General features: G+C 44.2%; 1 protein-coding gene across 1 annotated transcript in view; it reads left to right on the forward strand.

Annotated features, from left to right (window-relative positions):
• The window catches only part of KLHL42 (kelch like family member 42), a 35392-nt gene extending 16333 nt beyond the window's left edge, over positions 1-19059 (forward strand). Inside the window, exons 2-3 of the mRNA XM_085652328.1 lie at positions 1380-1573; positions 18539-19059. Of these exons, the coding sequence (XP_085508454.1) occupies positions 1380-1573; positions 18539-18984 (640 nt within the window). The 3' untranslated portion in view covers positions 18985-19059. The remainder of the gene's footprint in view (positions 1-1379; positions 1574-18538) is intronic.
• Positions 19060-23738: the final 4679 nt, after the last annotated feature.

The following is a 23738-nucleotide window of genomic DNA, read 5'->3' on the forward strand; positions in this document are numbered from 1 at the left end:
GGAGTTCTAAGAAAAATAAAACGGAAAAGAATAGTCTTTTTAAAAGCTGGTGTTTTTCTTTAATTCTAAGAAATCCCTGACCGGTAAGAGGAACTAAAATCAGACAGAAGAAAAAGGTAAGAGGACCAAAGTAAGAAGGGAGGAATGGTAGAAATGTATGAGGTAAAAATATGTAAAAGTAAAAAAAAAAAGAGGAGATGTTGAGTGGACGAGATATTGGAATAAGCAAGAGGTCCCTGTAGTGAGTACAAAGTGGTAGGAGAATAGATGACCCTCCCCTCATCTGTTTCAGATAAAAGAAGGAAAGAAAAGAATGAGGGGAGAAGTGATATCGTGAAGTGGCCTGGGAAGAACAGAGATTATTCTGGGTTCTCCCCCTGTTAGAAAAGAAAACTGTGAAGGAGATTAGTGTTAAACGGCATTTACCTTGTTGAAATCTTCGACAGCGCTGCGAATGTCGTTCAAACTTAAGCATTTGAGGAGTCCGGTGCGATCAAATGTTTTACGACAACATGCTTCCTCTTGGTCATTTTCATCGAATTCATATAGAACTGTGGAAAGTAATTGGTGTAGACAAGTGGTATGTCCAGTCGTGCGGAGCAGTGGTATTCGAGGTACAGCATGGAGCTGAATTCCAGGTTTAGGGTGTGTCATATGGAGTGGGTGAGCTCCGTGATTTGTTGTTTGAAGTTTTTCCGAAGTCAAAAGGGATTTTTCTTGGTGAGTAAATGTCCAGAGACTTTATAACTTTCAGATAGTGTTTAGATACGGTGGAAGGTAGCCTCTTTGGAGTTGTAGATGAGGAACTGGCAGGTTGAGAAGCTCCAATATTTTGAGAATTGTGGGTTTTCTGCAATTTGCAGGGCCAGGAACACTTGTGGTTCCTGTGGGCTTCCATGCGAGATCAGTGAATGTGTGATCATAAGGGGAAGAACATGTGTAGAACGTTAGAGAGTGAAAGGCGAGGCATGTTTTAATGATGAAGATTGCACCTACTCTGTGTATAAATAAATAAAATAATGACAGTATCTGCGGTATGACATCACAAAATGTGCATTAATGCGCATGAACTAAAATGCCTCGTATGATTGTATGTGGTGATGTTTCTGGGGTTGGACTTGTCTGACTGCTAAGTTCATCTAGAATGTTTGAGGGTGTTTGAAACCTGCAAAATGATAGTGACTTACTTATGGTTCTGGAAACGACAGTCTAGCTGAGCCCTTGCCTGGCCCTAATATAATATTGCAGAAGTCACCACAGGTATTGGGCATATACATGTTCCTTATTTTCAGTTATCAAAAACCTCGTGTTTTGCCATGTCTATCTTCAATATATTTGCAAGTTGTCTGTATCTAACGACTGTTGTTTTTAACTTTCAGGTCAAATTTTAAGCTGTTGGCTGTCAACGGGAAACTATATGCCATAGGGGGTCAGGCCCTTTCAAATGTTGAATGCTACAGCCCAGAACATGACTGGTGGAGTTTTGTTTCCTCCCTGCCGAGCCCTTTGGCAGAATTCTCAGCTTGTGAGTGTAAGGGCAAGATTTATGTCATTGGAGGTTACACTAGCAAAGGTAAGTGAAAAATGGGCCTGTTTAAGGCGTGATACTTTGTTTGGGCAAGGAAAGAGGAGGAAACTATGGGCCACATGTACAAAGCCTTTTTGTAGTCGCCGTTTGCAAATGCAAAAAGGCATTTTGAAACGTACAGAGCCCAAATTGTGATTCGGTCACCTATTAACCAAATTACAATTTGGGTTTGCGAATCGGTATTTGGAAGGGGTGTTTTAGGGTATCCCTTCCAAATACTGATTCGCATCGGTATGTACAAATGTTTTGCGACCGAAATGTGGTCACAAAACGTTTGCACTTTACCACCAACTTAAAGTTGGTGGTAAGCCATTTGCAAAAGGGAAGGGATCCCCTTTGTACCCATTCCCGTTTGAGAATGAAAAAAATAGTTTTTAAGAGCAGGCAGTGGTCCCACGGACAACTGCCTGTTCTTAAAAAAAATAAAACTTAAACGTTTCACTTTTTTCTTTTTAAACGCATCCCATTTTCCTTTAGGGAAACGGGATGTGGTTTAAATAGATTAAAAAAATGCTTTATTTGAAAACAATCGTGGACATAGTGGTCTGCTAACCCCAGCAGGCCACCATCCCTGGATTATTGCGATTCTCAGTGGGTCACAAACGGAGACCTACCTCATTAATATTCATGAGGTAGGTCTATTTGCAACCCACAGGGAATCACAAAGTGTAAAACACCCTTTCGTACATTAGCGTTTGCAATGACCAAATAACGAATTGCAACAATTGGCTATTTGGTTATCGCAAACACTAAACTTCGTACATGTGGCCCTTTATCCCTTGCTTCTCTTCCTAATTATCTTTGTTTGGTATTTTTATTTCACTCTATTCAGCCTTACTTGTGTCAGCAGGAAATATCTCACTCCAGTTGTATAAACAGTATGAGGTTCGATGCTGACTGCTCTAGTTTTACATTTTACAGGAGCATGACAAATTCTGCGTCCAAGTTAGTGGGGCCCTTTCACAAGTCAAGATCTCATGGGGTTAAACCGTGTTGATACATGAACCCTTACTACTGTAAACCTTAAAATCCTTGTTCCTTGGGGATCAGATTTGACTTTCATTAGACAGTGTGTCTAGTGTGCAAGAATTGATCAGAGGCATTTTCTTGCCTGCTGGAGTTCAGCATGGGATGCCATCAGGGTTGCTGCTTTATGCTGTTATTTAGTGATTCTACACCACTGCAGCAGATACATTTTAAGGTGGTTGTTTTCAGCTCAAACTTTATTCACAACTGTGTTTTATACTTGAGGGAGTCAAACTCTCAGTGAAAGAAGTATAATGTGGATAACATTTAAATAGAACTGTAACAGGCATGAAGAGACTTTCTGTTCTGACGTAGTGTATGTCTCATAGGAAAGAGAAGAGGTATAGGTGCAACACCAGTTTTGGCTGGCCACTATCCTATTTGTAGGTGTAATGCCCATAGCTGCCACCCACTGCTTTGGTGTTACGGAATTGCTCTGTGATTTAAATATGTAGCTAAGTCCCACATCTTAATTGAGCGTTTTAGAGTGTCTAGCTTCTGTTTCCTTGATGACTGAAGAAGAACACGTACAGTATTTCATTATATCCAGGGTTATGCTATTCAAATATGCTCTATCTTCTTCTGCCGGAGGACACTCCTCTTGAGAATCAAGGAGTAGTTAAGTTCTCTGGGATGAAATTTGGAGATTGTGACTGATCTCCGTCCATTTTCTTGGAGACATTGGGGTACCTCCTTAGCAGTATCCATGCTTCCGTCGGAGTGGTACCAGTGCCTGAAACATAGAGGGACATTACCAGCAGTGTCACACCAGGATTATCAAACACCAACTTTCTGTTAACCACCCCCCTCTGAGATCCTGCAGGAGGAAAGCACTGGCTTAGGATAAACGTCTTGTTCCTTGTAGCAGGGTTGCTCCAGCAGCCAGTAACCTGTTTCTATTAAGCTTCGTTGTAACAGATGCCTAGTGGTTGTGTCTTCCAGGAATGGTTAAGTCCATGGAAGCCATCTCAGATTGCGTGGATCATTCTGAGCACTGCCAAACTCATGAGACTTTTCCAGACATGCATGAAAGTGCAGAAACAAATGAAATATGTGTGTACCAACATAAATCTGAGTGCAGCCAGGATGTGCCAGGCAAGAAGATCGATGTGGGAGATATGCTCTGAGCGACAATAGCTCAGTTATCTTCAGGGAACCCAAGATGGGACATGAGAGACCTGCTCATGCTGTACTCGTTGGAGATCTTGCCTTCTTTTGATTCTTCTCTGACCAGGGGTATCTAATAATCCGTGATTATCACCGGACCTCTATCCTGCTTGAGACCCTTGTTGTCGGAAGGAAACAGGTTGTGAATAGGAAGATCCAGTTGGCATATAGAAATTATTGTAAGAACGCATTTGTCCAAAGTACAGTATTCCTCAGGACCACTGAGAGAGCTCTGTATAGGTTCAATGTGCTGGTCTATGAAAAGGATATCGTGTCTTGGCTTCCAGCAGAATACAGGGCTAAATGCTAGATGATTTGTGCCAAATACAAAGCCTTATGGTGTGAAGGCTCTGGCTATTCCTTGAACCTAGCTCCTTAGTAAACTCTTGCTGGATCTTTTAGCTCCATCAATACTTCTCGATTTATCAAATTATTTCAATTTAATCAAATACTCAGGTTAAATATGGTCAGCCATTTGATCTCTGACTCTGGAATGTGACTGGAAACCACTGCTATCACAGGTAAAGGGAAAACCTACAAACTGCTCTCCTAAGGTACGTTTTCAGTGTTTGAATTAGAATTGGTAAGCCCACTACATAAAATGATTGATCTGCCTTTTGAGCACAGATGCCACCTGTGGAGTCGCGTCTACCCGCACTTGCCAACTTTCTTTATTCTATATACATTTCCAACTTTCCATTGATGTTAATAGTCCTTGTGTACTGGTCACTTCTATCTTCACATCTGAGCTACCAAAACCCAGACCCTCCACCATACCCAAGAGAGATCTTTCATCTACTACAGGATTTTGTCTGCCTGACCCATTTGCAGGACTGGATGCACCAGAGCAAGCTCTGTCCATTAACACGAGAGTTGAGATTATGCTGCTGTCGTGTGGTACCATCAGCTGTAATGTCGGCTATCTATCCTTCATGGGGTCTTGCTTTGTGCAGTTAATGAAGGTGTGCATCCTCGGGTACCTTTTAGTTCCAAACTGTCTTTCTTATCTGAAAGAATGCAATTCTAACTTGCTTTAAACAGGGGATAGAAGGCTAATTGGTCCAACTTGAATGCCTTTTTGAAAATGTTTCCCCGACTAAAACAAATATGTTTTGAATAATCAACAAACTGCTTTGGTATCTATTAAATAGGTTGGATGTATCCACCACAAGAACAAGTTACTTTTTTGATAATTAATGCTTTTTCTGGTGGATAACCTGTCTAACCACAGATTGCTAGGTGCCCCCTACCTCTCCTTTCTGTCGAGTGAAAATCTGTGTGTTAGTGAGGTTCCATTTAAAATTCTGCACAGTGTTCTGACGCTCTGTGTTTGAGTGTGCCATGCTTTGTTGTAAACTGATGTCAGCGCTCACTGCTGATTTCTTTATATGTATCTGTGCCATCATTTCTAGAGTTCAATGGCACTACCAATCGGCATGGAGGAACAATACTAAAAAAACAAGTTTCAGCATCGAATCTAATGCCTGGGGGAATTAAAGGGTGGGTAATCGCTGGTTAGGTAGATCATCCCTTTTAAAGAGAGATGTAAGTAACTTGTTCTTATGAATGTTCGTTATAGGTTGCAACTGCTATCCCACTTCGCCATTTCATCTTCCTGACCTTTGCTACCTCTGTTCTCAGGAGTCATGAAGTCAGCAGGAGGAATAAAAGTAACAAGGTTTGGCAAAGCCTGTTGGTTCGACCTGTTTTATGTCTACATGTTCTTTGTTGTTACGGCCATGTGTTGGGATCCACAGATCGAAAACCCACTTGCACACAAAACACACCCGATGCACATATACACAGACAATACATTTATAAACGCGTATTCAGTCAAATAACACATATACTGGCACATGCAGACACAAATAGATAGATGTTGGCTAGAGATGATTAGATGACAGGTTGGATGTGACTGCATCAGAGATGGGAGGGTAGATGGATGGGTGCAAGTCTGGATTGATCGATTTAATATTTGATTGTTGGTGGACAGATAAACGCATAGGCGTGGATATGTGTTTGGGTGATGGTGGATGATGGGTGCATAGTAATGGGCTGATGGATGTATTGGTGTGGGTAAATGTTATGTGATGGGTGTCTGTGGATGGAAGGATAAATAGATGAGCGAGAAGAATCTGAATGGACCGAGGACTGTGGGTGAATAGATTGGTGCATAGATAGGGTTTAGGGATGCATAAAATGTTTTGCATAGAATACTTTCAAATTACCACGATCTACGAATGAAAACTAAGTATTTTATGAACAAGAAATCTAAACGTGCTCGGAGACAAATACGAGCCTGCCATGTGAAATCTTGAGGGGTTTAGCTGGGGTGATTATTTTTGGTGAAAACCAATTAAAGTAATCTGTTTTTCCCAATCTGTGAGTAATTTGTGGTATTTGTTAGCCGGAGACTTTTCTGTGTGTTCAGCTATTTTTAGGTTTCGCCTGAGCCAGCGTGCATGCGCTGCTTTGTGAGGCATTTAGTAAGGGCTTATGAACTCTGAACATACGCTCGTGCGTGTGTTTTTTTTATTTATTTTTATTAACCCGCAATTGGCCTGTGCATGCGTCTTTCAAAGAAAGACAGCCCGCAATTGGTCCAAGGCGGGTGCATGTCCCGCCTTCTCTCTCCCCTGGCCTAGGGTGCTCTGGAGCGAACAGCAGCGCCATCTGTTTCCAATTCGTTAATTGGAAACAGATGGCGCTCGCGCTAGCCCAGGCTTTTTTTCCCCTTTTCAATGGCGGTCGCTTCACTTTTGCGGCTGCTTGTTTGTTTCAGGTCGTTTCAGGGCAAAACGTGTGCCCGAGCAACAGCACGGGGAGCCCGTGCATTGAAATCGATGCCCTCGGAATGCTCCTGGACATCTGCCACTTCCGCCCCAAGCCCATCCACCGCAACACGCTAAACCCCATTTGGAACGAGCAGTTCCTCTTTCGGGTATACTTTGAAGACCTCGCATTCCTCCGGTTTGCTGTTGTGGAGAACAACAGCTCAGCAGTTACTGCTCAGAGAATCATTCCGCTGAGGGCCCTGAAGCAAGGTAAAATGTTGTTTTGTCATCTGTACGTTTAAAAAAAAAAAATCTATTTATTAGTTTAGCAGACATATCTATTGGCGAACAACATTTGAATCGGCGTCATAGAAAAAGCTCTTTTGTTTGTTGATCCTTTATCTGCGTTCTATCTAAATCTGATTTGCTTGAAAGCGTTTATTTCGTAATCCAATAACATCTGTGATGCAGTTGTGATTATAGGGTCAGTACGCTTCGCCACCGGTATTGTCTGATGTGCGCATGATAGGATTTAGTCATGTAGAACACGAGTGGCCTCTCGCTGACCCTGGAAGCATTTTATGGAGTATATATAGCCAAGGTGAGTTCTGTCAGTGCCCTCTCACCTTTCTGTGAGGAGTCGGTGAAGGCTGCTTGGGAAGTCTAAGCCTGCAGGTTCTGCCGGAGACTCGTGTGCTACCCAGCCCATCTTTTTTTTAAATTTTTTTTATGTAAAGGGCAAGTGAAAAATCATGGGGCGACAAGCGAGATTCCCCCCCCCCCCCTGCCCCCCCTTTTCAGAGAACGCCAATGAGGCTCACTCCAGTGATTATGACATGTCCTACATGCCAGCAGACCCAGTTTACCGAATTTGTAAAGCAAACAATGGCTTGATTTTGGCTGTCTCCCGCCTGGAATTGCCTCTCCATCAATAGAAATTGATGGGTGAAAAAATGCTCTTTGGATGCACACATGTCCCATAAGATAGGCTGCACCCTCCTTCTTTTGACAGCCATTTAACATCACCAGTGTTCAAGGCAAATAAATAGTCGTATGTCGTCCCTTATTAACGTGACTGACCTGTTAACTACCTTCCCTTGATCTCCCCCACCACTCTGGTCCTCCCTGGCTCATTCACCCCTGTGCACCTAAAATACGGTACCTAAAATACAGTGCCTAAAATACATAACCAACTCTTTGCCTTCTTACTTGAGCATTCAACCAGGCAGATGTACCTTTCGCCCCAGAATCCCTGGCAAGGGCAGGTAACCGGTCAGTATCAAGCAGTGCAGCCTTCATCTCTGAAGGAGGTCCATGGGGCTCACAGCCACTGGCAGGATGTAGCTAGGGCTGCAGAGTAATTGTCTTGTATCTCCAAAGTGTCCCATCAGCCTCCTGGACACCATGTAGGAGGAGGACAAGATAGCAAGCATCACCACCTGTTACTCACTTCTCTCTGAGATCCATTTCACCTCGCCAAGGGCACAACAGTGGGACAGCGTTGGCCCAAGGCCCATGCACAATCAGTCCAAGGCCCATTGAACTCACTGATATGCCCCTCTATTCTATGTCATGTAAATTTGCGTCAGGGAGGTGCTCTTGTTGCTCTGTGGGCCTATTGAGAGGGTGCTAGGTGCTGGGCACAAACTTTCATTGCCCCAAGCCTGCCTTTTCTTCAGGATTGTCATGGGCAGTCGCAGTACCCCTCCGCCTAGTCACCGTCGCTATGCTAATAGGGGATAATCTGCTGCATGGCTAAACTTATAAGGTCCCAAAGGTGAGACCTATTGGCTATGCCAATGCTTGTTTGTATTTATCATACACTTTTGAACTTCCTAGGGAGGAGGTGAAGACCTTGAGGTTAAGTAAGAATTCATATCTGTTTCTATCTCCTTATATATCTATAACTGTATGTCTATATTATTACATATAGATGTATATCGTCTGCCGGGTCAAGATAGATTACAAATAAACAGGAAGTCTTGAGGAATTCTGTATGAGATTTTGAAAGATTTGGATAAATATTCAGAAATTTAACAGGTAGCTTGTCAGCTTGACGGGGCTTGTCTTTGGGATGATGCAGCTGGACTGCAAGGTGATGTGCTCATGCAAGGGGCAAGCGAATGGAGTTCCATCAGGGTAGTGGTGGTGTGGTGAAATATCTTCAATTCCTTGTTGAGGCGAAATATCTTCAATCCCTTGTGGAGGCGTAGGATGGCATATTCAGTTCATTCATGCTTATATAGCACATGGCTGCCCTCCAAGGGCTAGCACTGAAGCCCAACTCATGCTTTTTAAATCCGAATTAACAAAACTGTGAAGTTTTTAATAATTTCCTAAAACAAATTTCGTCCTCCATATTCCTTAACCTAATGGCCATGTCATTCCACAGTTTTGCCACTAGGGGCTTTATTATGTATTGTTGTCATTCTTTGCACCCAGCGCACTTTTCAAATGTTGTGGCAGTTGCAAACAATGACAATGCGCCCTATTAGGATGTATGCGATGCCCCCAGGGCAGCCGCGGAGTCTCGCTGCCCTCAGGACAGCGCATTCATGTGAAAACACAGAGCAGCTGCTCTGTGTTTTCACAGTGCAGGCGGCACCCGCCTGCACTTTTACAGGAGAATGGAGATCCCCTTGCAGGCGGATCCAGTCAGTTACTGCACACGCCTGCAAGGGGATGTCTGTGGGGTCCATGGGACCCCCTTTAACTCCTGCAGTAGGCTGCTTTCAGGAGGCGCACTGACAGTGTGCCTCCTGAGGACTTCTTTGCCCCTGTGCCTGTACTATGGCGCTGGCGCAGAGTCAAAGGAATTCCCTCATTTGCGTAGGCCACACCCCTATGCAAATGAGGGCACACTCTCTGAAGTTAGCACTTGTGAGACGGTGGCCTGGTATATGCTGTCCACTAATTAAAGTGGGCACCCTATACCAGTCCACACAACCCTTATGATGTATGAGGTCAAAGATAACCTTTTTAAAAGCTATCCTAGTGGTATCTATGGAGAGCAGCCTTCAGGCTTAATCTTGAAGGAATGTAAAGCAGCTTGTTTTACCAGAATATCACCTCCTAAAATGACTAAATGAAAGGAGAACCACATAGTGTTTATATAAAAATATGTATTTATTAATATAACACTCTCTACTAGTCTCTATGTGAGACTAGGGCACACAGCACACAATACTGAATCAATAGAACATTTGTAAATAGCACAATACACAGCGGGCTCCAGGGGGAGACCGAACCATATACTTAAAAAATGGTATAACAACAATGACTTCACTAGACACAGTGCCTAGGGCACGTAGAATGGCTGGGACCCCAAGGAACCACCCAGAGGAGTGACACAGGGAGCCCACGGAGGACGGGTGCAGTGAGGAACCACAGACGCGTGCTCCGTACAACTCTATGGGAAAGTTGCGGTTGGAAAATTACAAGTTAAGGACACTTCTAAGAGGACTTCGAGCAAACCCTTTGGATGTTAGGAGGTTCTAAGGCCAACCCACCAGTAAGTACCAAAGTACCCGTGTTACCTATCCCAGAGGAGCCGGGTGCATAGAGGTCAAGTGGTGTCGAAAACCTACATCTTTTTCAATGGCGAGCTGCAAAAAAGTCCTGCTGCCAGGAGAGCAAAGAATGTCCGGTGGAATCCAAGCCTGGATTCGAGGTGAGAAGAACCTGAAAGCATAGGGGACAGATTCTGAGTAACTTCAGGTGACCAGGGGCTTGGTTGTCGAATGCCCACCGATGTCGGATACTTCAGGAGTGAAGAAGGGTTGCTTGACTCTGCAGCCATGGGGAGCAGGAGGCATCAAGGACAACCGGGATCCAGAGGTGAGATGTCCCATGAAGGATGTCGAGTGCTGAGGGGTCAATGTCTGGCTGGAGCACCAACAAGCCTTGACAAATGCAACCCACGCGGTCAGAGGAAACAGGTTACGGTGTGGACCAGCAAGGTCCAGGGGACTCTCCATGCCCAATGCACATGCTCTGGAATCGTCACTAAGCATATGCAACTGCAAATGTATGCGGTGCACAGGGATTCAGATCGCACGGTCCCAACGAGGTATACTGGTCTCAGAATCGCCGAGAGGGCAGGTCGACCTCAGGGACCTTCAGGAACCCACCTCCTGTGTTGCTGAAGTCTTAGGAAGCTCTGGAGAAGCAAACCGGTTTTGCGGAGGAGTAACTACTTTACTCCAAGGGAGATTCTTCAGTCGTCCAGCATCGTGCAGGCAGTCGAAGTACTTGGTTTCTTCTTAGCAGAATCTTGTCCAGGTAAAATCTAAAGTCCTGTAGTCTGGTATCCCACTTTATACCCATGGGAAGGGGTTGGAAAGATTATGTGGACCCTCCTAGGGGAAAGGCAGTACAGAGGGGTGTCTACGCTCATGTCCAGTTTTGCGCCAGAGCAGGAGCCAATGACCCTTAGAACTGGTTCGAGCTGGACTATGCACAGGGACACCAAATGTGCCCCCAGTGCAGACTTTCTGGCACTCTGAGTGCACCCACCCTGCCCCAATACGCTAAATCCTGCCTGGGAGGTTGTTACACCTCCCTGTGACAGGATGCCTATTGTCATGACTTCCTCTGCCCGAACTTGGCTCCGCAGCAGGAGAGCAGAATCATGTCTGTGGCTGGCAGCATCCATTTTGTGCTGCCCAGGTCGAGAAAGCTGGTACCGGGTAGACTGGTGACCCACATATGTCCCTTTTGGAAGGGTGGAATCGTACCTTGCACACCAATTACTGGTGTGGAGGTATGATTCCAAGGTGTTTGACACCAAACATGACATGTTTCTAAGAAGCCGTTTTAAAGTTGGCATTTACCGCGAGGTTATAATGCACTTAAACATATATGTGTGGCTGCATCACAGACCACCCCGGAGAATGGTTTCCGAAGGCTGCAGAGGGGCTCTGCTCATGCAGGGGCACCCTCTCACGAAAAACCCAGCACCCTGCCTTCAGGATTGTTAAGGCCTGCCATAGGGGTGCCTGATAAGTATTTAAGTGTAGTGATTTAAATAGATATAGTGAACCTATATCTTAAGTAAGTGGTGCAAGCACCAGCTTACACAGTCTGTAGCAGGCTGGTCATATCAATTTAGAAGGCCCCTCTGGGGTGGCATAATACATGCTTCAGTCCCTGGGAGGCCTCTGGGGTACTTATGCCCTGGGTACATGGTGTACCATATACTAGGGACTGATAAGGGTACCCCAGAATCCAATCTGGAGTGTACCTAAAGTACATGCATATCAATTTAAGTCAGACTAGTCCAAAAACAGTGTGACATCAACAAAAAGTGGGTGTAACTATAAGAAGCAGATACTTTCCTACAGCGCTGTCGCTTTAAGTGCGCCAGCGCTATCGGTATTAGTGAAGGGGACGCACAAGCATCTGCGCCCTCTTCTATAATACCAAAGTGCCCCGGGGGTGCGCAAAGCGGGCGCAAACGCCCGTTGCGCCCCCTGGGCACTTATTGTAATACGGCCCTAGAAATCTCTACCTTTACATCTTAATTTTCACACTCTTGGCATGTCGGCTAAGGTTATTGAGAGTGATCTCAGTGATCTCCTAGGCGTATAGGGTCGCATCGTGGAAGGAAGTATTTGAAGGCCTTTTGTATGATATGCTCTATGAACAATACAAAGGAACTTGAGGTTAATGTTTTGTTTGACTGGGGGCCAATGCAGACCGGCCAGTGAACCAGATACAGATTGATACTTGGGTATTTTAAGCAGCATCCTTGGTGCCGTGTTCTGGACCACCTGTGAAGGGACAATGTAGTGTCTGGTAAGCCATGGAGGAAGGCATTTCTAGCTTCTGGTGTTGAAAGTATAGAAGCTTGCATTGTGCTAAAGCTGTCTGTTCCCTAAACATAAAAGGCTCTAAGAACCAGTTTCTACCCTGGACAATTAGCAGTAGATATATGGCTTTTTGAAGGATTAAGGGCATGACAAGATGTCAACCCCATGATGTCTTTGAGTCCAAACACTTCTGCTGCCCTTGTCATTTGACGCGTTGTAATCCATGTACATGTTCTAAATGCAGTGGTCGAAGTGGGCGGGATCGGGAGGGCACGGCGTGCCCCTACTTCTGTAAATCAATAGATCCTGTGCCCCTACTTTTTGCATTTTAATAATGTGTCCCAGGACGGCAGAAATAGCCATGGCCTGCAGAGAAGGCTCGGCGTTCCTGGCCGTTCGGGGCGGGCAGTGGGCAGGGAAGGAAAAGGACTCTGTCCTTTCCTTCTTGCCAGAGAAGACCAGTACAGTGTCCACTTCTGCTCTACCGCTGGTAGCTGATTCCCCTCCCTTTCTTCCTCTTACTCCCTCTTTCTGTCTCGCTCCTCCTCACTGAAAACCGGTTCTCATCCTCTCTTTCCTCCTTTCGTTTGTTCCCTTGTGAAATGGATCCAAAAAAGAAAAATACTTTTGCTGCAAATGTTGTCTTTTTCTGACATTATTCTATTCCAAAGTACAGCCTCTGGGACGGACAGAAATAAAAGGTTCAACTATGAAAAATAAAGCAAGACAGTGTTCACAAAGCAGCCAGATTGATTTTATTCACTCCCAAACACATTAGCGCCACTATACAGAGTTTGCCAGTGAAGCGCTACTTTTGTTTTATCTTTTCTTTGAACAGCATTGATTTCCCTGAATGAGTAAGTGCACCATTCCTGGAGATACCGCAATGCCGGATTGATGGGTGGATTGAAAAACAAAATGCGTACCACGACTTGGTGTTCATGGATGTGTTTTTTTTAAACCATACTGCTTGCGTTTTGTAAGGATATAAGCAATGGACATTGTAGTGGGTCCCTCCTGGTCCCTCTAGTCATGTCCTTCACTTTTCCGGCACAAGCACTCACTGATTTCTGAATAGTGAGTGTAAAAGTGTTGAGATAACCATGGTGTTCCTGCTTACATTTCATATGCTTAACTTAATATTGCATTCCCTATGAGGGTTTGCTTTTTTGAAGATTTGTTACGTTTTTTTTAGGCAGCGTATTGCTCTTGTCTAGTGCGTAATTTGAACTGAGTCGCATCCAGGTATGTATAGCAGGGCACAATTGGGTTGTAGTTGAAGGCCGTGCGAGTTTCTCTCAGTGGGGCAGTATGGTGTTCTTTGGGGGAGCGGATGTGGCACTATGGTCAGAGCTGCCGAATTTGGAACTGGGGAACCAGGTTCAACCTTCCTGACCAGTCCTCTCTCCTGAGGGAGCACATTCCCATGCTAGGCCTAAGAAGGCCCCGCAAGACCATAGAAGCCCTGTTGTCTTAGCACCAGCAGGTTTGCCCTAGTGGGGGCAAGTGTGGGTTAACCTTGGAGGCCTGTCCACCACAACCCATACTGAAGTTCACCTCTAGTCTTGCGGGTAGGCTTATGAAGCAGTACACAGTATAGAAACAGTGACTCTGTCACTGAGGTCACAGGACCCTTGAAGTGCCAGCTCTAGGGCGGTGTGACCGGTGTGTTCACACTGGTTGCTGACTTAGGGTGGCAAGTATATTATGGTTTTAAAAGTGCTTGCTGCCTCCCTCCTGGCCTCCAGCAATTTTTGGCAACTATAAAAATGTTATGATAACTCCGTTGATTAATGTTCTTCCTAGAGAGAGATCAAAGTTTTGTCTAGTGGAAGTTTTGATTCATGGAAAGGTTACGCAGGGGGTTAAATGTGCCTGCTGCAAAGAACATGTACCATGCAGATCACAAAGTGCACATAATGTAAATAGGTCAGTGGGTTACTGCTTTTGTTGGACAGATCTTTGGTTACTTGCAGTTTAGAAGTTAAAATCCTAACATAGAACAGTGAGCTATTGTCATCTAAGAGCTGCATGTAAACTGCAAGGTATAAATGAGAGCGTTATCGTTTTTTCCCCCAGTCTTTGATTATCCTAATGTTGCAAAAAGTGTTCATTTGAATATAAATCAATTCTGATTATTAAAGAGAACCCCCAACCATGGTATTACATTTTAAATTCTGAGTTTGTGTTTGTCCAGACCAATCACTATTAAATTATACTGCCCACTAGTATAGCTGTCATGTGACTTCTACACCTGTTAGTCCTTTGTCTTATGTAACATTCCTATACAGTGATTTACACACGTATAATTGATTGTCTCTATGTAGTGTGTGTGATGTAAAGTGCTCTAAAACCCTACACTGGTATGAGTGGCACTGTAATTCAAATTCAATGCATCTCAGAGAGAGTGTGGTTATGGAGACTTGAGGGGCACTGTTAAAGGGTGGAATTGAGGGAATCCGGGGAATGCGTGGCGGACGAGGTCATTGGGGGGCACCAACAAACATTGTTGCACAGGGCGCCACCAGCGCTAAATTCGGCCCTGCTCTTGAGGACAGTGCGCCTCACCCATTAGTACCTCCATTAGCCTTGTTTCAGCATTAGTAGCTGCAACTCACCAGGGATTGGCAAAGCAGGATTTGCACGCACACGAAACTAAGTTTGCAAACTTCTCATTCTCTCTGCTTCATGCACAAGCACTTTTAAGACGTGCTGCCTGCTTTGGGGCCACTGGAATTATGCAGCAAAAGAAGACAAAATTACGCCAAAGTGATGACTAAATTATGCAGCAAAAAAAAGCTGCAACGTAATGCAGTATATTTTCTAGCACTTTATTATTTTGACATTTTTACACATGCTAACAGTCTCTGGAAAGATTTTACCTTATTAGTACCAGTGTAACATACACATGCAGCAGTGAGAAAGGTGACTAGGCAACCTTTGCAAAGGGCCGTCCACTTCACAGCAGCGCATGTCAATTTTTTTGTAACTTTTGATCCGTTTGAGCTGCAAACAATTTTTTAGTTAAAATTATCAGATTATATAGCAGATGTTCTATTATGTGGCAAATATGTCAGAGCCATAATTATTTAGAAAACTTTTGCAAACTAGGATATTTTGCCATTCATGTTTGAACTGCTCTTGTGGAAAATGGGAGAAGTGCTGAAGACAGAAACTCCATGGATCCGAGACAAATGGCTTGTGCTTCCACTTTTAAGCATACTTGGGACAGTCTTTGATTGGAAACATATCCCACTTCGTGATTGTATTTTAATGTCAGTAACTCATATTAAACCTTAAATAATTATGTGTATCCATTGATTTAATTAAATATCATTGTTAGCTGTAACTGGTCAGTGAAATGCCAAACAAATACTGTGGGATGTTTTGCACAATCTGGCCACACCTCCAACTCCGCCCACTGATCCATTTCTCAGGTTATTCCCGCCCTCTGATTCTCCACCCACAGTTCCCCTACTTTTTCCCCCCACTTCGACCACTGTCTAAATGAGTGTATTGTCCCAACTCCTATTTGAAATAGACAGAGACTTTTTAAAATGTATTTATTGCCTGTTATAGTCCACGCTTCATCCTTCAAGGACTCTACAAACCTAGAGGTTTACAAGGGCACACCATGGAAACATTTTTGTTGCTAAGCAGCGGTACTGCGGGTGCCTCACTTGGATGATTACGGTGAACTGGGAGAGGCATGTATGTTCATCTTGACGTTTGTTCCACCCCTTTAAAAATGGAGGAGGCGAGAGCTCTCGCACTTCCTCTCAAGACTCCCTGGCAGGAGGGTCACTGGCGAGACAGGGCCGCTTTGTGAAACCCCTGCGGAGCGAGCAGAATTTTATCGGCATGACCTACTGACATCTGACCTTTCCTGCTCGCAAGGCTCTAATTTTAATTTGCAGGATACAAATTACGTTGGGATTTTCTGGGCCTGTGTAGACCCAACTAGGGACAGCAATATATGTGTATTTGATGTATCATTTAAAAAATGTACTGGCTGCTAGGTCGTAAAGGGCTGAGATACCGTGCGTGTTTGAGTCCTACTTAAACGTCCCCTCTAATTGCATTTTCATATACTGTTGGCTTCTATTCCTGTTGTTTACATGCAAAGCAAGCAACCATTTTTAAATATTGGACGGGTAATTCAGTATTGACAGGGACTCCCTGCAAAACAAGCAGAAAAGTCAAGGCCAGTATATTTGTTTTTTAGGAGTAATATTAAATCGTGGTTTTGTACCTATAATAAGTACCCCGCAGCTCCGGTAGCCTTAAATAAAAATAGTTGGCAACTAATTACCGATTCAGATATTGTTATGGTTTGTGACATTTTGGCAATTCTTCTCTTTTCTTAAATGGCTCAATTGCACCTTATTTTGCTCGTTTCAGAAGCTGCAGTTGTGCGGTGTTAAAACTGCAGTATTGGGGAACTATCCACACTTTTTCTTGGCTCGCCTTTGCATCCGCTTTACAAAGAATAATCTGTTTTGACGCCATTGTCGTGAAAGTATGTGTTCACCTGGCTTTCCCGCCTAGATAATGGGAATATTGCGGTAACCTTCACTTTCTGTTTCCAAGTGCATGTGATGTGAACGTGTTTAGGCCTACCCCAGCCAAAGTAGCACTCTCAAGTGAATCCTTGCACTTGATCAGGGACACCCCCTGAAATGAGGTGATCTAAATATTTAGAGTGCCAAAGTGGAATATAAGGACACAAGCCTTTTAACAGGTACTTCATGCCAACATGGACGTGGCCTTTAAGAGCAAAACAGGTTAACTGTCTATAGATTCCTACCAATACATGCCACTCCTAAGGTACCTGGTTAGCTCACTGGTCCCCACCTTTCTACGACTCAAGTTTATAAATTGTACATGTATATCGTGCACGCCAGACTAGCTGGAAAGTGATGTAAAGCAGCTCAGCCATCTATGTCACGGGCCATGGGAGCTGTTTTGCTTATGCCATCAATCTGCCTAGTTCCAGCCTGATCTAAGAAGGAAAATGTTGCACCCTTTTCTTTAATAGGACCAATATTTATTCTGGCAAACCTGCATGGGCGTTCTGCCTTCAGTAGGGAACTATCCTTGTGTGTGTTAGGGCGGCTAAATCTCTGCAGTCTGGAAGACCTCGCAAGTGCTCAGTGAGTTTCAGTTTCAACGGATCCTCAATGAAACTTACTGTATTTTAATTTATGTTGTTAATTTCCTTGTAATAGCATTTTAACAAGGGGTTGTCCTCATAGTGTGTACTGGAACAAACTGTGTGATTTAACTGTTTTATTGTGTTTGAGTGAAGCTTCTCCTATTAAGGTTTTGATTTTTTGAACTTTAGCATCAGTCACAGTCAGAATGATGTGGTGGTTAATGTTTTGTAGACTTCTTACTGCATATAGCCCTTTTTAAGGCTACGCAATAAATCACTACTCTGATCGTCTCCGAGCAGAGATATACATTTCTTCTGAATGCATGATGCCACCCATGTGAGATACAGTTTTTGTAAGTTTCATAGCTTTTGTAGCTTGGAAAATTATGACATAATATTAAATTCTTTTGAGATGTTCAGACGTTGTAGGTTTCCTACCTACTATGTGTTCTCCTCAACATTCTAGTGAGGCACGAGTTTGCCAACGTCTTAGTACTCCATGGTACCTCCTAAGTCATTTGGAGTGGGATTAAGCTTCCTAACTACAAGTACACTCTTTCGGGTAGCAGAAGGTCTAATCCTCTAATTGGTAACCTGTCACATCTTAGTGCTAGTAAACAGCGGCCTCCTGAACTGAAACCTAACAACCTTATTGTATGGGTAGTCCTGCTCAAGGTGAAGCAATATCCAGCATGTATGAAGTCAGTCACATAGCCAGCCTTCTAAAATACTCTTCTGAACTTTAGAAACCGAGCTTTTGTTCATAATGCAAGATTTAAAAGCATACACATTAAGGCCAGTTGGATCATTTTTGTAACTTTTGGGACAAGCATGGACTTGCATTTGTGATCCAGCATTCATTCAAACCAACATCAAAACCACAGCCCAGCCCAGATCTAACATTAAAGTAGATAGGCCTACTAGAGTGTAACAAAGTGAAAGTTAGTGGACTGACATACAGTATCAGCAGGTCTTACTAGAACAAGTAAAACTGAACTTATGTTTCTCTCTTCCACAGACCGGAATCTGAATATTTTGCAGTATTGTCCCACTTCGGACTCTTGGACTGTGTTTGAACACTGCACTCTCCATGTTCGCAAGCAGCAGATGTTGTCGGTGGAGGACATGATCTACCTTGTTGGTGGATGCATCCACGAGCTGGATTACAGCAAGAAAACCTGCCAAAGCGAGGACATGCTAACCGTTCAATCGTACAACATCTCCACACGCGAATGGCTCTACCTCAAGGGAAACACCTCCAAATCTGGCCTCAATTTGACTTGTTCTCTTCACAATGACGGGATTTACATCATGAGCAGAGATGTCACACTCTCCACCAGACAGGAGCACCGGGTTTTTCTAAAATATAATCTCTTTGATGACAGTTGGGAACCCTTTAGAAGGTTTCCAGCCACTGGCCAGAACATGCTGCTCTGTTCTTTGTATATACCTAAAAGTGTGTGAATGAATGACGTATTTCTTCAATGTGCTGACTGCAATGCGCTATTGACTCTGAAAATAAATCCCATTCTTTATAAAGAACAGGTATCTTTTTTTAAATATAAGATATATTTAGATTAGTTCATGAACTCCGTATATAGAGAACAGCTTATCTATAGGAAGTCGATGAAAGCTGAGCTTGTGATTTTGACAGTTCTATTGCAAGTACCGCATCGATGCTTTGCCTACTTCTTGCAATCCTATCCAATCTCCCACCGGGCTGGTGAAGTAGGTTGTTAGAGCTTAAGTTTTAATGAAAAGGGGTTCTTGAATGCCTACTTTCTGTATCAGATATGGGTAGTTTTAGAAATACTGTGGTTTCAAACCATCAAATTTGGCTGTGTGTTAGCCACTGCATTTAATTAAGCTAGAACAATGGTTTTATGTGGAAATATATATATATATTTAAATCCAATGTCCTTCTATGGTCGTTGCCTCCAGGAACCCATCAAGCCAAAGCCTCACTATGCTGTACTATTGCCCAGCTCCATTTTGTAATGATACCTTTATGCCCTTATGTATATAGTGTTTGTTGCACATTCATTTTAGTGAAAAAACGTTCATCTATATTAATTATTTGAGCCTAGCACTCCGAATCTAGTCCAGTAGGCTTCAACTATCCCAGTTCCCTTATTGCAATTGGTTTCAGAGGCTGGTCATCATTGATTGGACCTTCTGCATTGATTTCCATTATCTCGGATATTTCCAGCTGATGATGGATACAATTGATCGGTTCTAGTCCTCTGTGCACTTGTTCTTCTGAACCCTGAATCACCTGGTTCAAGTGTTTCGATACTTCCAAACTTTGCTTTTAGCTGGTGTATAGCCATTGGAAGGCAGTGTATACAAAAGCCAGTACTTTTGTTTTTCTTAAAAGTCCTGCAGTGAAAAAATTTACTCAGCGGGTTTGTGTCCCATCCATCTCTCACCCATCATTTGAGAGATTAGTCTGTCTATTATTCTCCTAGTGAAAACATGATTATTAGTATTTCTTTTACGTCTATGGTGAGAATTGGTTGAAGAATGCTGTCTGTTGTCTCAGATCTCATTACACCACTGAAGTACTAAACGTATACTTGTAGTGCGACTACTGTCCTACACATAATGCGAAGTATATATTATTTTGGTAGCATTGGATGCCTGGAACAGCTGCACCAATCCTCTAATTTATTCGATTTTATATACAGACTATTTAATTTGTGGCTGTACCACACTATGGACATAACGTCCTCTGTGCCCATTATGTTTATGAAGGGAAAAGCTCGCACCACAGCCATCGGTTGAGGTTGCTCTCTTTCATGGACCTAGGATTATAAACCGTATTATTATTTGTGGTATTAGTAGCAGTATTATTGTTTTTTTCTTGTTATCAATAACAACATTGCATCTATAGCAGTGGTTTCGTCTACTTGATGTCCCAGTCATCTTCCCACCATAGACCTAAGAGAAGAACATACTGTTATGTTTAGTTTTGCTATAAATTAATAATAGTTTTTTTTTGTCCGCTGTTATTGTCAGCTATCCTCGCTCTCTTTCCATCATAGACATATTAGAACGACTATTATGCCTATAGTAAGACTAACACTATTTTAAAATAGTATGTATAGCTTTAAGAAAAATCTTACCCATTTGTGGCCTTGAAAACAGACTGTTTTTAGGTCGAGCCTAGCGTAAGACTGCGCACATGCGCAGACTCGCTGGCAAGATTTCATGATTTAGGGTCAGTGTCAGTTTCAGGCTTTAAGCCCCGCCCCTCTTTCCCATTGGCTGTTGTCACCGTTTATGCTAAACGGCGACCAGCCATTGGGAAAGAGCACTTGCTGACGTACAGTTTTCTCTATTTGAGCCGTCCCACTTGGACTGGCTCACTTGACTTACTGTCGTCGCAAAAGCTTTGTTATCTTTATGGGGCCATGTGTTTCAAACACATGGCCCCATAAACATAACAAACCTTTCACAAAGGAGGAAAGTGAAAGCAGAACGTGCTTCGCGCTACACTGCCTCGTTCCTGGCGGGCATGTCTTCGTTTGAAAGCCTCCGAAATATTTACTGTACACAGACATAATCTTATTACTTTTCGTGATACCGATTATTATTTTTAAACAACACCCTTCGAACTGGCGCTTCCCAGTGCGCTTTTCGCTTAATTGATCCGTGGTACTGATATGTTTCTGCGAGGCGTGTTATGTTCCAAAACACTGGCTTGAGCATGTGACAGGACAGGGGGTTCGCGTCTAGAGCTGGCCTGGTGCGGTTTACGGCGCAATGTAACCTAAAGAAGTTATGTTATGTTATGTTACTGTTTGTTTTGTAGAGCGCTCAGCTGCTCCAAAGAGCGTCCCGGCGCTTAAGATCATCACACCAAATACCAGCAGCAAACAAACAGCCATAACAGAAAACATAACCAGAATTAACCATAACAGCATTACAAAGCAAACAGATAGGTTTTAAGTCCTTTCCTAAAAACCGAGAGATTGGTGCACACCCGCAACGTCAAGGGCAATGTGTTCCAGAGGCGGGGTGCAAGGTAACTAAAGGAGCGACCTCCACAGCGAGCACGCTTCACTGTTGGAACGATAGCCTTGGCCTGGGCAGCAGATCTCAGAGGTCTAGATGGAAGATAGAAATTGACCCTTCTCTGCAGATATTCAGCGCCGAAATTGTGAAGCGCCCTAAAAGCTGTAGTTAGGGTCTTGAAGAAGATACGCTTACGAATCGGCAACCAATGCAGAGAGACAAGGAGATTGCTGGCCCTAGATCTTCTAGTTAAACCAAAGATTGCCCTGGCTGCAGAATTTTGAACTATCTGCAGACGAGTCAGCAGATACTCAGGAAGACCTAAGTAAAGGATGTTGGCGTAGTCTAGGCGCGAGCCAATTAATGCTTGCACCGTAATTTTCTTATGCTCCAAAGATAAATAGGGCAGAAACTTGCGCAACATCCTTAAGATGGCAAAGCACTTCCCAGTCAAGCCAGCAACCTGGGTTTTAAAGGAAAGAGTGTTATCGACCATCATACCCAGGTTCATCGCTGTGACCGAATCGCTGGCAGGGGGAGACATGGCCGAAGGCCACCATAACTTCCAACGTGGGTCTGCAGGACAGCCAAAGAGCAATATCTCGGATTTGTCGGAGTTGCATTTGAGGCCATTTTTCCCAAACCAGTCAAACACAAACTCCAAACACTTCCGAATGGCTGCTCCATCGAAGTCACAGCCCCTGTCACAAGTGAACAGGAGCTGTGTGTCATCCGCATAGGATATGATCTGGGCCCCTAGCTCCTCCACCCGTGCCGCAAGAGGTGTAAGGAAGATATTAAAGAGGGAGGGACTCAGTATGGAGCCCTGCGGGACCCCTACCTTAAGCTGCGGCATCCGGGCGGAGAAAGGGGGAGCCCAGATCGTTTGTGTCCGATCGGCCAAAGAAGACTGAAACCATGCGAACACCGTACCCCGCAGCCCAATCTCCCAGAGTCTAATTAGGAGGAGGTCGTGGGGGACGGTGTCAAAGGCCGCCGACAAATCAAGCATGATAAGCAGGGCCTTTCCACCCCTATCGAGGGTCTCCTTCACAATCTCAGTAACCTCAAGAAGAGCGGTCTCAGTGCTCAGGTTAGATCTAAATCCAGACTGTGACTGATGTAAAAGGGAGTTACCCTCTACAAAGTTGGTAAGGGTGGTATGAACACACTTTTCAGTGATCTTGGCCAGGGCAGGAAGCAGCGAGATTGGCCTATAATTAGAATGCAGTTTAGCATCTGCATTTGGTTTTTTAATAAGGGGAAGAACTAAGGCCTGTTTCCAGGAGGAGGGGACTTTGCCCGACTTCAAAGATGCATTAATGAGAGGGTTGATGATCGGATTAAGGGCAGGTGCCAGGGTCGCAAGACACTTGGCGGGACAAGGGTCCAGAGGAGAGCCAGATTTCAGGCTAGACAAAAGGTCAAGCGAGGCCTGAGGCTCTAAAGAGGGAAAACAATGCAGGGTAGGGCCCACAGAATCCATATGCATAGCTGGTGGGCATAACCAGGGGTTGGAAAGGCCATCGACCTCTGAACCTGTGCTCAAAATGATCTGGGTTCCTTGCAACGCTGACTGGATAGTACGTATTTTATTAGTGAAAAATACTGCAAGCTCCATGATCCAAGGTTCCGAGAAAGCAGATGCAGAAGTGCAGCAGGAGGGAGAGGTGAATTCTTTAACAATCTTAAAGATCTCTTTGCAGGAGCTATCTGCCTCCTCGATCCTTCTGGCCAAAAAGGATTTTTTCTCTGCAACGAGCTCCCTGTGATATTCTTTCACTGCTGCTCTGTAAGACTGCTTAGCCGATGTATCATAGTGCCTCCTCCAAATTCTCTCCAGCCTCTTGCAGTGCCTTCTCTTGGCCGCCAAGGCAGCAGAGAACCACGGGGCTGATGCTCGTGCCAGTTCAGATCTAACCTGGCAAGATGGTGCCAAGGCTTCCAAACGTGCAGTGAGCCAATTCTGAAAGCACACCACATCATCCTCCAGACTGCCCGTAAGAACACAAGGATGGGTATCTAAAGCCTGGGTGATCATGGCCGGGGTGACTTTGTGGAAGGCTCTAGAACTACGAGCAGCGAGCCGCTGCGAAATGCGGGCGGCCACAGGCTGATGTACTAGCGTGAAATCCGCTAGGAAATGATCCGACCAAAGAACTGGGGCAAGGGAGGAAAGGACCACCGGAACGGTCGAAAAA

This window comes from Triturus cristatus, chromosome 4_1, assembly GCF_964204655.1.
Source record: "Triturus cristatus chromosome 4_1, aTriCri1.1, whole genome shotgun sequence".
In the NCBI taxonomy this organism is placed as follows: domain Eukaryota; kingdom Metazoa; phylum Chordata; class Amphibia; order Caudata; family Salamandridae; genus Triturus; species Triturus cristatus.